Below are 11,379 nucleotides of genomic sequence, written 5' to 3'. Positions count from 1 at the left end.
GCTGTTTTGATCTGTTTATCATCTCGAATCTTTGTCTTCCACCAAAGCTGCTAGTTCCTCTCCTGTAAGCTTTTAATCAGAAAAGCAGAACAGAACTGATCTAATTTCAGTATCTCTAAAGATCATAATCACTCAAGACTCAAGAAGGCTAAAAAAAAAAAAAAAAAAAAAAAAAAAAAAAAAAAAAGGGAGTTTTCTTTAGGTCTTTAGGGTTTTAATGACAAGTCTGTAACATAGTTTAGTTTAAATTTAAAACAACACCATTTTCACCTTTTAAACAGCTCTGTTTACAGCACACTGTTTTATTTACATTCCGCTTTAAATGTCATATCACTGTCTTCGATAAAATAATAACTATTAATTTTTGGAGTTTTTAAAATTTTATTTACCTCTAAATGTACCATATTTTTGTATGTAAAATATGCTTGTTTTATGTTGTATTTAATATTTATTATACTTCAGTAAAAAAAAAAAAAAAAAAAAAAAAAAATCATTCCAGTAAGTTAAAATTTTGGTGAGTTTGGTGACATCTGGTGACATATGATGGTATAAAAATATCAAAATATCAATAGCCACTAAATGGCTGTAGTACTCAATGGCTGCATGTATGCTGAAATCTATAAAACATTGTTATAATGAACTTAAACCTCTAAAGTTAAAAAAACAAACAAAAACAAACAACAACAACACAAAAAATACAAAATAAAAAATATATTTTGTTGGGTGAGTATACAAAGTTGCCAAAATATGCTTACAGACAAATCTGAACATGGAAAAGACAAAGTAGGAGACAGAGTAATAATTTATTTATTTAAAAAACAAACAAACAAACAAACAAAACCCAACAAATTAACTCAAATCCCAAAATAACTCAAAAAAGTAAAATGGAACCAAATTGTGCCAAACAGGTAAGAATAAGCAATAAATGTAACAAGTAGCATGTTTCAGACATTTTTTGACATTTGCAAAATTATCAGCAAATCTTGCAGTAGGACTTTGATCTGACTTTGAAGTGTGTGTATGTTTATTTTTGTGTGTATGCACGAGCACAGTGGTTTTGTGGCACACACACACATAAAAAAACCTCAGTTATTGGCTCATTCAATTCTTTGGTTTTGTATGTGTGAGTGACTGTTTTTATTTGACAACAGTTTTATAGGCTCATTCAATGCTTTGTATATGGGTTTGTGTGTTTGTGAGTGTTCGTCGCATTGAGAATAGACTCAGTGCTGTTGTATAGACTCACCCCTTCATTGGTGTGTCAATGATCTGCATTGTGTTGGATTATTTGATTTTTATTGGACAATTAAAAAATGCTCTTGATTTTAGTATTTCCTATTTTTTCTATGGGTGCCCATTTTTGTCCACGAAGAACAAATTAAGGATTTTTTTTTTTTCCAACCACTTAACTTTTTTGAATTAAGTCAAATTTTGTTTGTGCATGTTCAGGTGGCAAACTTAGGAAAAGTGGCAAAGTCTCGTACCGCTGAGATTAAGGAAACTTTTTTTTTTTTTTTTTTTTTTTTTAAAGAAACAAAATGATTTTGCCCAAATTTGTCCCGAATGATGCTTAAGGTTTTAAAAGCATTGTTGATGTTTTACAGAATGGTTTTCTTCTTCTTCTTTTGTGTTGTTCTTCATGGACTGCTCTTCTCTTCTTTGCTTTCAATTCCAGTTTGAATAAAATGGTAGAGTGAAACTCATCTGAGATCAATGTGTGAAGTCTAAAAGCATGTGGCCCTCAAGTACACGAAGTGTGTTCTTTCTTCACTATTAGCATCAGCAAAGGAGGTACTAAATTAGACATGTTTCCTGATCACTCCACAACCGATAGTCCCAGCCCAAGCACACACTATTAGTTAAGTCAGTGTCAGACCTTTGTAAGGATAATTATACAAATAGTAAATTTAAAAAGTTATTTTTTCCACATTTTCACAATGAACACCTCATTTGGATTCATGTTGTGATATAGGATGAACTTAAAAAAAGGTAGAGCTGCAACTAACTATAGTGACTATACAGTATGTGTTACTTATTTCACATATCGGTGGTCTTAATATGTAATTCATTACTTAAGGTTTTTTTCTCACAGATCCATCTAAAAGCATTATTACATGGATGATCACGCCACCCTGATGAAAAAGACACAACACAGTTCTCTCCACTCTTTCCATTGGGCTCTCCAGACCTCCAGAAGCTGAAAGTATAGATCAGTATGTTCAGTTCTGCTTTCTGTGTGATATGATACTGTCTGTGAGAATTATTTATTACATGATAATCAGTTTGGTTCAGTGATTTCTCACCCAGAGGTCAGTGTGCTGCCATCAACCCATTTCCAGTTGCCCTCTTTATCACTGTCAGTCAGACCAATCCAGAATTCGTTACCATTGGAAAACCTTTTTGCAAACTCCTAGTAAAAAAAAAAAAAAAAACAGACATGCAAATTCCAAATAGACATCCACATACCAAATAAGAAAATATATAGGCCTTCTCTTTTCCTCTGCTCTCTTTTGCACTCACTTGTTTCTCTCTGTTGTTTATGATGATCAGATCCGCTCCTCTCTCTGTACAGTATCTTCTGCTTTCAGTCCAGCTCTTCTTCAGTGAGGAAATAAAGTAAAAGCTGAAGTTAGAGTATAACCATCCATCTGTAAACATGAGAAGTTCAGCTGTTAGCTCATGATTCCCACCTACAGTACACTGAATAATGAAACTTGTTTTTAGTAAAAGCAAATTGTTTAGTTGCAGTTCAAGATCACCTGTTTCATTGAGAATCTTTTGCAGTTGATTCCTCTCTTGACTGAACTGGTCTTTTTGTTTACCCAATTTGTCATTCTTGATTAATAATCCATCCCTTTCATTTGTCATGTTTATGTACTTGGTTAGTATCTGGTCTCTCTCTTCTGTGAGGTTGTTGATCTTGGTTAGTAGCTGATCTCTCTCTTGTGTGTAGTTTGTGTTGTTTGTATAGATGTGGACACACAGCACTATGACTGCAGTCAGCAGAAGAACACACAGCAGAGCCAAACACACTACAGCTGCTCTGGAGCTTCTGACCGTCACTGAATCACTTCCTGAAGATGACAAATAAAGATACATTTTTATATTGGCATAAGTATTCTCATACATTTTTGGGTGGCTTGCCCTTAAATGATGGAAGCTGTCTGTGTGTGTTTCTAATGTGTGGTCTTTTTAAGACTACTCTTAGCAGATGAGCTGAAAATGTGACAAAGTGCAACAGCATGTCTTATCCTGTCTGCTTATACCCGTTTCATTGGCAGAACGGAACTGATCTGATGTAAATGTGTTATGTTCAAAATCACATGACAAGAAACATTCAAGTGTTTAGCACTTGCTGGGCTTAACCATGTTTATAAGAAATTAAAAATATTATCAGGCTGTTGAATAAAAATACACTCCTCAAAGTTAACATATTCCATTCCCTTCAAATTTTGAAGTCCACCCTGAGAAAACCAGCGATGCCTGACTTATGAACAAATCATTGCTTTTAGTCAGATATCTGCAGTGAATCAGTTGATTCGTAAAACGAATGCTGAAAAACCTGTAGATAGTCTGTGGTTGCTCTGTCCCTCAAAGCCACTAACTCATACAAGACATGCATTTTAAGACAAGTATTTTGCTTTTCTTAGCTTGCTATTAACCTTTACACAACCACCTCTACTGACAGTCCTTCTGAGTTCAGATGAAGCTCACTGCTCCTCACAGCAAGGAGACCATACAGGAGCATCGAACCGTGAGCTTATACCATCTCATCACACACTGCGGCTGTTCTGAAGCTAGTTAATGACCTGATTATGATGCACATGAGCTTTTGTGCTGTTCTTTCTCATGTTAGATCAGCATTGACAGAGCAATTGTAAGAGAAGGAATCGGGTTAGAGATTATCCATAAAAAAATACATTTGGTTGGTTATTGTCTTAAAAGTCTTATACTAGCATAAGCTGCTCTGGAGCTTCTGACCTTTACTGAATTACTTCCTGAAGATGACAGACAATAAGATAAAGATTTAAGATTAGAAAATAAGTTATTTTTTAATGAATAAAATATTAATGTCACTTCTTATTATAATGAAATGAGTCTCACTACCTGTATCTTCAGGTGTTTGGTTCTCTGTTCTTGTCCTGACATCATAACTCTTCATAGTATCTGCATTGGTGTCGGTGTTCATCTCTTCTCCATCAGTGTTTATATTGCCATAAATACTCTCTAACATTTTCAGTCACTGTGAATCAGCCGTGTAATGATAGACGTTGTTTCTGCTCTACAGTTGTCTGCTTTTTGAAACTGTAATTTCAGCAGATGAGTCCAAAGTGTGACTAAGTATGTCGAAGTTCAAGAAAATGTGTGAAGTCTGACCTGTTCATACCAATTCATTTGCATAGCAACCATAAGTCAAAATGTACTGTATAGTCTTGATAAAGGGTAAAGTGGAAATCAGATGATTTGGCGTCGCTTGGTTCAGCACTTTATGGTTCTGGTCCTAGAAGTTCGGAGCAGCAGAAACAGCTGCCAAATTTAAATTAGCAAAGCTTGTGATCTTGCTGAATTTAGTGAATTTAAGATTGCTCAAAAACTTATCTCTGTTGCAGCTAATTTGAGGTACTGCGTCAGTCATTGCTTTTGACTGACTTTCTAACATACTGTAACAACGTATGTAAATCGGGAAGAAGGAGGCAGGAACCGGTGAACATTTAAATAAAAACTTTAATAATAAAATAAACACAACATAGCGTGACAGCCACTCGCGGATGACTGCTGTGCACAAACAGAACCAAAACACAAAATAAAACACAAAAACTCTCTCGTCTTTCACTGTCGTTACTCCTCTTCTTATCCTTCCGGAGCTCTTCCTTGGGACTCGAGACCGGTGACTGGTGCAGGTGTCACTCATTTTCAATTACTCCACCGACCTCACTCCATTCCCATAGCTCTCGGCCCCGCCCCACTCGTCACATACCCCCATCGCCCCTCGCAGGCCGGGGATGGACAGACAGACGAGCCAACCACCACCCTCCGAATCACCAAATCACGACCTGGGGTATGGACAGACAGACGAGGCATAGACTGATAAAAACATGGACGCAGTGTCCGTGACGTCACCCATAGAATCCTCGAGAGCGTTTTTGAAGCTCAAAGTGTGCAGAGCGGGCCGTCGCCATCTTGGCAGCGCATCACCGCACGACTCTCCCGGATAATCGAAAATGGGCAAAAAGGCAGGAGCTGGTTGCTGAAGCCACGCCCACCCACCGGCATTGTCAGCAGCGGCAATCCACCTGTCACTCACATGGCCACGCCCTTAATTATGCAGAACTTTAAGGCTTAATATAATTTAAACGGATGAGTTATAAAAAAAATTCACCCCCCTCACAGTTGTCATGAAGGGCAAAATTAGCTATATAGACCAAAATCATTTTTGCACCAGGCTGTAAAGATGTTTTTTCTGCTGTAAAGTTGGACATTTTAACATGGGGAGTCTATGGCACTGACTTCCTTTTGCAGCCAGCCTCAAGCGGCCAGTCGATGAATTGCAGTTTTAGTCACTTCCTTATTGGCTTCACGAGAAAGAGAGCGAGGTTGCCGCTCGGGACAGACAGACGAGGTGAGAGAAAAGGAGACGAAGGATGAGGAGAGACAGAGATGAAAAAAAAAATCTTGTTCCGGTTCCCAGACACACTGCTGCTAGGCCCTCCACCAGCAGTGTAAACTCTTCCGCGGTGCCTGGCGGCGGCACTGGATACCCCTCGGTGGACACCACGACACTCCTCCGCCGCCCGGTTTTGGTTTTGGCAACAATGTAACAACGTTTGTAAATCGGGAAGGAGGTGGGAACCGGTGAACATTTAAATAAAAACTTTAATAATAAAATAAACACAACATAGCGCGACAGCCCCTCGCAGAATTGGATTCTGCACAAACAGAACCAAAACACAAAATAAAATCTAGGCCTGGTCCTCTCTCGTCCTCCAGTGTCGTTACTCCTCCTCTTATCCTTCCGGAACTCCTCCGTGGGACTCGAGACCAGAGTGGTGCAGGTGTCGCTCATTTTCAATTACTCCACCGGCCTCGCTCCGTTCCCACAGCTCTCGGCCCCGCCCCACTCGTCACACATACATATAGTGGAAAATGTGTTTCTGCAGTGGTTAAAGTGAATGTATTTAGACCAAAACCACTGCTGACTGGCTGCTTGCAGGTTTGAAACTCTTGACACTTGCAAAGATGAATGGGGCCAATGATTTGAGGATCTAAAAGTATAAATTTGAAGCTACTTCTAATGTTGATTTTGTGTCAGGCTTGGCATCTCCACTTTCCAACTTTTAAATTTCGAAATCATCTTCTGTTCCACAGAAGCTGTTGGTTGTAACTACTAACAGCATATGCCGGTAAAGTTGAGATTGAATGCACTGTGGTTTCTCTGTCCCTCAGAGCCAGTTCCATATTTAGGTCATGTAGACGACAAGTATTTTAACATCATTTCACTAAAATCCATTAGCATTCTCAAACATTTACTGAAGGTTCTTCTTGAGACAGGCATGGCTAACTAATGCTGGATCTATCTCTATGTAGGTCTTTCTGATTTTAATAATTTTCATCAGTACCTACACTTCAGAAACAGAGCACCTGATGACATTGGCTGTTCAGGATGGACTGCAGGGTCTGGAACCTTTGTGTCTCCACACTCTCCATAGAAATTGTACAAAAGTTGGTACCCTTTCAAAAGATAAACTTTTGCACCTTATTTACCCCTAAATGATGCATATAAGTGCCTTAAAGTTGCATATATTTAACTGAATTGTAATAGTATATATGATGCTATATATTAGTCTTTCAAATGGGTACCAGCCCAGCCTTAGAGTCCCCGACCGATGTGACAGAAGAGACACTGTTGTGGTCTGAGTTGAAGCTGCTGTTGTTTATGACAGCAGGCACTCATTTATTAAATAATGTTTTATTAATCGTAATAAGACATCATATTTTACTGCCATTATTTACAACTATGGCGAGGGTAAGCAGCAGCTTGAAAAAGTTAAAGAAATCAAACGTTGAGTTAAAATATAGCTGTTTCATTTGATTACTCATTTTTGAATTTTTTTCTCACAGATCCACTTAAAAGCACTGCTACATGGATAATCATACCACCCTGTTGGATAAGACGTGATGCAGTTCTCTTCTATTTGTCCATTGGGCTCTCCGATCCCCCAAAAGCTGAAACTACAGATCAGCATTAGATGTTCAGTTCTGCTTTTGTTTAATATGATATTGACTGTAAGATTCATTTATTAGATAATAATCAGTTCGAATTAGTGTTTTCTCACCCAGAGGTCAATGTGATGCCATCAACCCATTTCCATCTGCCCTCCACATCACTGTCAGTCACACCAATCCAGACTCCATCACCACCAGAAATCTTTTTAATGAAATCCTGGTAGAATAGTGTAGTGTTTAACATCTGCAGTGCTGAGTGGACATAAATAAGGGCACAAACTTGTGTGCCCCACTCTAATATTCACTCACTTGTTCTGTTTTGCTGTTTATGATGGTCAAATCTGCTCCTCTCTCTGTACAGAATCTTCTGCTCTCAGTCCAGCTCTTACACTCAGAGGAAACAAAGTACAAACTGGACTGATAGATCTGTCCATCTGTAAACACAACCAGATCAGCTACTAGAACTTTTTTTGTGAAACACATTAGAGTTAAATATCCCTTTTCTTAAGGTTGTTACAGTCTGCAACAGCAAAAGAACCAGAGTCATCAAAAACTATATTTTCATTAATTTTTCCCACAAAATTGTTTTATTATCTATAGAAGGCAAGCCACAGAAATACACGCACACAGACATTTGTTATTAGCTATTCCCTGCTGCTTTATCAAATAAATGGTTTTACAACTGAAAAGCTTATCTTAGTATGGTGGTAACATCACTGTTCTTGAAGCAAGTAATTACAGTTATGTATTTATATATACTACGGGCCGTTGAATGCTTGAATCAGATTGGCTGAAAAACGTTCTGAGGTGTGGAATTATTTTCTGGGAAACGCACGGCGAACATAGTTCCAGGCAGCTCTCTTGACCGCATTACAGTTCAATATCACTTTGCATAGTATAACTGTAATAACAGTCACGCTGTTTGCACAAAAAGGTGTTGTCAGCACTGCCCTGCAATTTTATCAATTAGCCTATACAGTGTAGCAAACTAAAGGCTACACATGACATTTCTCACTAGCGATGTAATAACAGCGCTGTTTAGAGATGCTGCAGCAGAAGAGTGTTTAGAGACGCACAGAGGTACGTTAGTCTAATTCACACAATCTCTCTCTCTCTCTCTATCTCTCTGTGTGTGTGTCTCTGTCGCTGTCACTCTCTTTCTAATAACTTCATTAATAACTGCATTAGAATGCTATCAACGTCTCAAGCCTCAAAAACAAGCTTTAAAACTACCAAATGGTACTAGCAAAAGAGATGCGGAAGAAATAGTCCTACTCACAATAGCGATTTAAGTACAAAAACCGGACGAATCCCTTTAAATAAATCATCGGGTCGATGTCTTGAGGTGTGGTAACTGTAGTATAAGCTGAATAATTGATGACGGGTCGTTGAATTATTAGAAAAATAATGCACACCCGAGGTGGTGATGCGGCCACGATGCGAAGCGGAGTATATAATACATATATTAGGGGTGGACATAGCCAGCTGAACTTACTGTATCAGTGCAGCGGATCAGTGCATTCTCTTAAAGTGACAGTACTTTCTTAATATTAATCAAATAGCAGCAACAAAGAAATCACTCACTGCTCTTGACTGAATAGCTTTTTTAACTTTAATAAAGATTCATATTTAATTCATACAGTCAAATATGCAATGCTGTTTTACATTTTATCACTTTATTCAATTTCTGTACCTAAGAACTAATGTTAGACCTACCTAAAAAAAAAAAAACTGAAAATCACCGTTTATTGTATTTGTATCTTTACTCTATTGTATAGAGTATATTGTTTGCTCTATCTTGGTGTTGCTTGTAGTTAGATAGATTATTCTTATTTTCTGTGTTTTTATTTGATAGTATAGTTTTTCCCTAAACATAGCACATACCGAACCATACCGAAACCGTGACTCCAAAACTATGATACAAACCGAACCGTGAGTAAGTTAAACCGTTCCACCCCTAATGAATGTGAATTAGTGAATGTGTGTGCATAGTTGTACTAAAGTTTAACATTACCCATTTCACGAAGACTTTTAAACATTTCACTCTTCTCTTGATTGGACTTGTCTATTTCTTTAACCAGGTTGTTGTTTTTGGTTAGTAATCCATGTTTTTCATTTGTCAAGTTTATGTTCTTGTTTAGTAGCTGTTCTCTCTCTTCTGCCAGGTTAGTAATCATGGTTAGGAGCTGGTCTCTTTCTTCTGTGAGGTTGTTGATCTTGGTTAGTAGCTCATCTCCCTCTTGTGTGTAGTTTGTGTTGTTTGTATAGATGTGGACACACAGCACTATGACTGCAGTCAGCAGAAGAACACACAGCAGAGCCAAACACACTACAGCTGCTCTGGAGACTCTGATATTCACACAACCACTTCCTGAAGATGACAGATATACAGATAAAAGTTTTCTTGGTCAGACTTTAGTTTAGGGACTAAATCTCACTATTGACTAACCATGACTTCTGTTTCAATATACTCCTAATTTGCTGCTTATTAATAATTAGTAAGGTAATAGTAAGGTAACTGCCAGTATACTAATAAAATGCATGCTAATAAGCACCCAGGTAATATTGAGAATTGATCTCCTATTGTTTGTGTTTGTACCTGTGTGTTGAGGTGTTTGGATTCTCTTGTTGCGTCTGTCCATATCCCGTGTTCCATCAGTATTTATATTGCCATAAACAGGCTGAGACATTTTTGTTCCCCTGACCTCCGTCACTTAAATGGTAGATGCTCTCTGTGTGTTTTTGTAGTCGTCTGCTTTTTGAGACTGAGAATTTCAGTAGGTGAGGCCAATAGGTGGGAAAGTATGTCATTGAACAAGAGCATGTGATATCCTTTCTACAATAGAAAAAAAGTATTTTTTAAGGGCATTGTTGTGTGGTCACCAATGTGGTTTCGATGTGGTTGCTGCCGAGTTCTAATTAGTTTAATTATAGGCCTTCATGAAAAAGAAGTTACCTTACTTAATCGAGTGAATTTAAACTTGATCAGAAAATATAACTTAATTTTGCTTGGATATCTTTGGTTTTAAGTTGTTCAAATGTTTATTGGCTTTTCTGGGTTTTTTGTTTTTTGTTTTTTTTTTAGATTCTATTTTAGGACAAGTTATTGAGAACAGCAGAACAGAACTGATCTGAGGACAGTGTGTGAGGCCAAGTCACATGACTTGCAACTCTCAGCAACTTTTTTAACATAACTCTGCTAAGTGACTTCTTTCTGTGTGACTTTTAATGGTTCTTTTTTGTATCCTTTTAAAGGCTTGAATCTCTGCTCACCATGCTTTGAAATCAGGTGATTGTAACTAGCAGCACTATGCTGGTAAAGTCTGTGTTGAAAATAATGTTTACAGTCTGTGGTTTCTCTGGTCTTTCTGATTTGAACAAATACCTTTTACCCAAAGAAACACAATACATGTACTCTAGGAACACAGCCTTTCTTCAGAACTGTCTTCAGAACAGATGTGACAGAAGAGATACTACTGGAGCAGTGAACTCTGAGTTTGCAGCGTCTCATCACACGCTGCTGCTATTCTGAAGAACTGTGGCATTAGTTTATGACCAACTTCCTGATTATGACAGACATGGTGGTAAATGAGCTTTCACGCTGTCGTTCTTTCTCATATTAGTTCAGCATAGACAGAGCAAATGTAAGAGGAGGAATCAGGTTAGAGATTCTCCAGAAAACAGGTTTGGTTGGTTATTGTCTTAAAAGTCCTATAGACTACTAGCATGAGAGGAGCACAACAAACTTACTGTAGCTGCTCTGGAGCGTCGCTTAATCTGTTACTGCATGTATTTAATCATGTAAAATCTCTCTAAAGCAGGTCCCAGTGTGTTTTTTGTGTTGTTGTGTTGTTCAAGAGATCAAATCCTTTACAAATGTCTTCAACTTCATTTATTTATATAGCACATTTAAATGCAACTTTGTTGCCCAAAGTGCTTCACAAGTTAAGGATAAAATAAAACACACACAAACATTTATAAAAGGTTCCCAAGTCAAACTTTCTAAACATGTATTCCTTTAAGATCAGGGATGTCCAGTCCACGGTCATCATACTGAAGACTTTAGCTCTGGCACACCTGCCTGGAATCTTAGTGATCCTGAAGACCTTGATTTGAAGGTTAAGGGTGTGTTTTATCAGGACTACAACATAGTTA

The 11,379-nt window shown here is 37.8% G+C and overlaps 3 protein-coding genes across 8 annotated transcripts in view; 1 reads left to right on the top strand and 2 right to left on the bottom strand.

Annotated features, from left to right (window-relative positions):
- Positions 1 to 11,379, top strand: part of LOC122138691 (cell adhesion molecule 2-like) — a 405,589-nt gene that overhangs the window by 196,513 nt on the left and 197,697 nt on the right. The gene's annotated exons all lie outside the window — the stretch shown is intronic.
- On the bottom strand, positions 1,624 to 3,326 carry LOC109092213 (CD209 antigen-like protein E). Of its 2 annotated transcripts, XM_019105967.2 has the most exons (4): positions 2,760 to 3,326; positions 2,521 to 2,648; positions 2,304 to 2,410; positions 1,624 to 2,197 (listed from the first exon to the last, which is right to left on the bottom strand). In XM_019105967.2, the coding sequence occupies exons 1-4, from the start codon at positions 3,127 to 3,129 to the stop codon at positions 2,038 to 2,040; spliced, it is 765 nt and encodes a 254-aa protein (XP_018961512.2). In that variant the 5' UTR covers positions 3,130 to 3,326; the 3' UTR covers positions 1,624 to 2,037. The 2 variants fall into 2 exon arrangements, with proteins under 2 accessions (XP_018961512.2, XP_018961511.2); XM_019105966.2 differs by having other exon boundaries at positions 2,521 to 3,326.
- On the bottom strand, positions 6,706 to 9,963 carry LOC109112482 (CD209 antigen-like protein C). Its single transcript, XM_042732499.1, has 5 exons — positions 9,824 to 9,963; positions 9,239 to 9,595; positions 7,534 to 7,658; positions 7,335 to 7,441; positions 6,706 to 7,230 (listed from the first exon to the last, which is right to left on the bottom strand). The coding sequence occupies exons 1-5, from the start codon at positions 9,912 to 9,914 to the stop codon at positions 7,095 to 7,097; spliced, it is 816 nt and encodes a 271-aa protein (XP_042588433.1). The 5' UTR covers positions 9,915 to 9,963; the 3' UTR covers positions 6,706 to 7,094.

This window comes from Cyprinus carpio, chromosome B10 (assembly GCF_018340385.1).
Source record: "Cyprinus carpio isolate SPL01 chromosome B10, ASM1834038v1, whole genome shotgun sequence".
NCBI classification, from domain to species: domain Eukaryota; kingdom Metazoa; phylum Chordata; class Actinopteri; order Cypriniformes; family Cyprinidae; genus Cyprinus; species Cyprinus carpio.
The sequence above is the reverse complement of the archived record's forward strand: the minus strand, read 5'-3'. Positions and strand labels throughout refer to the sequence as shown.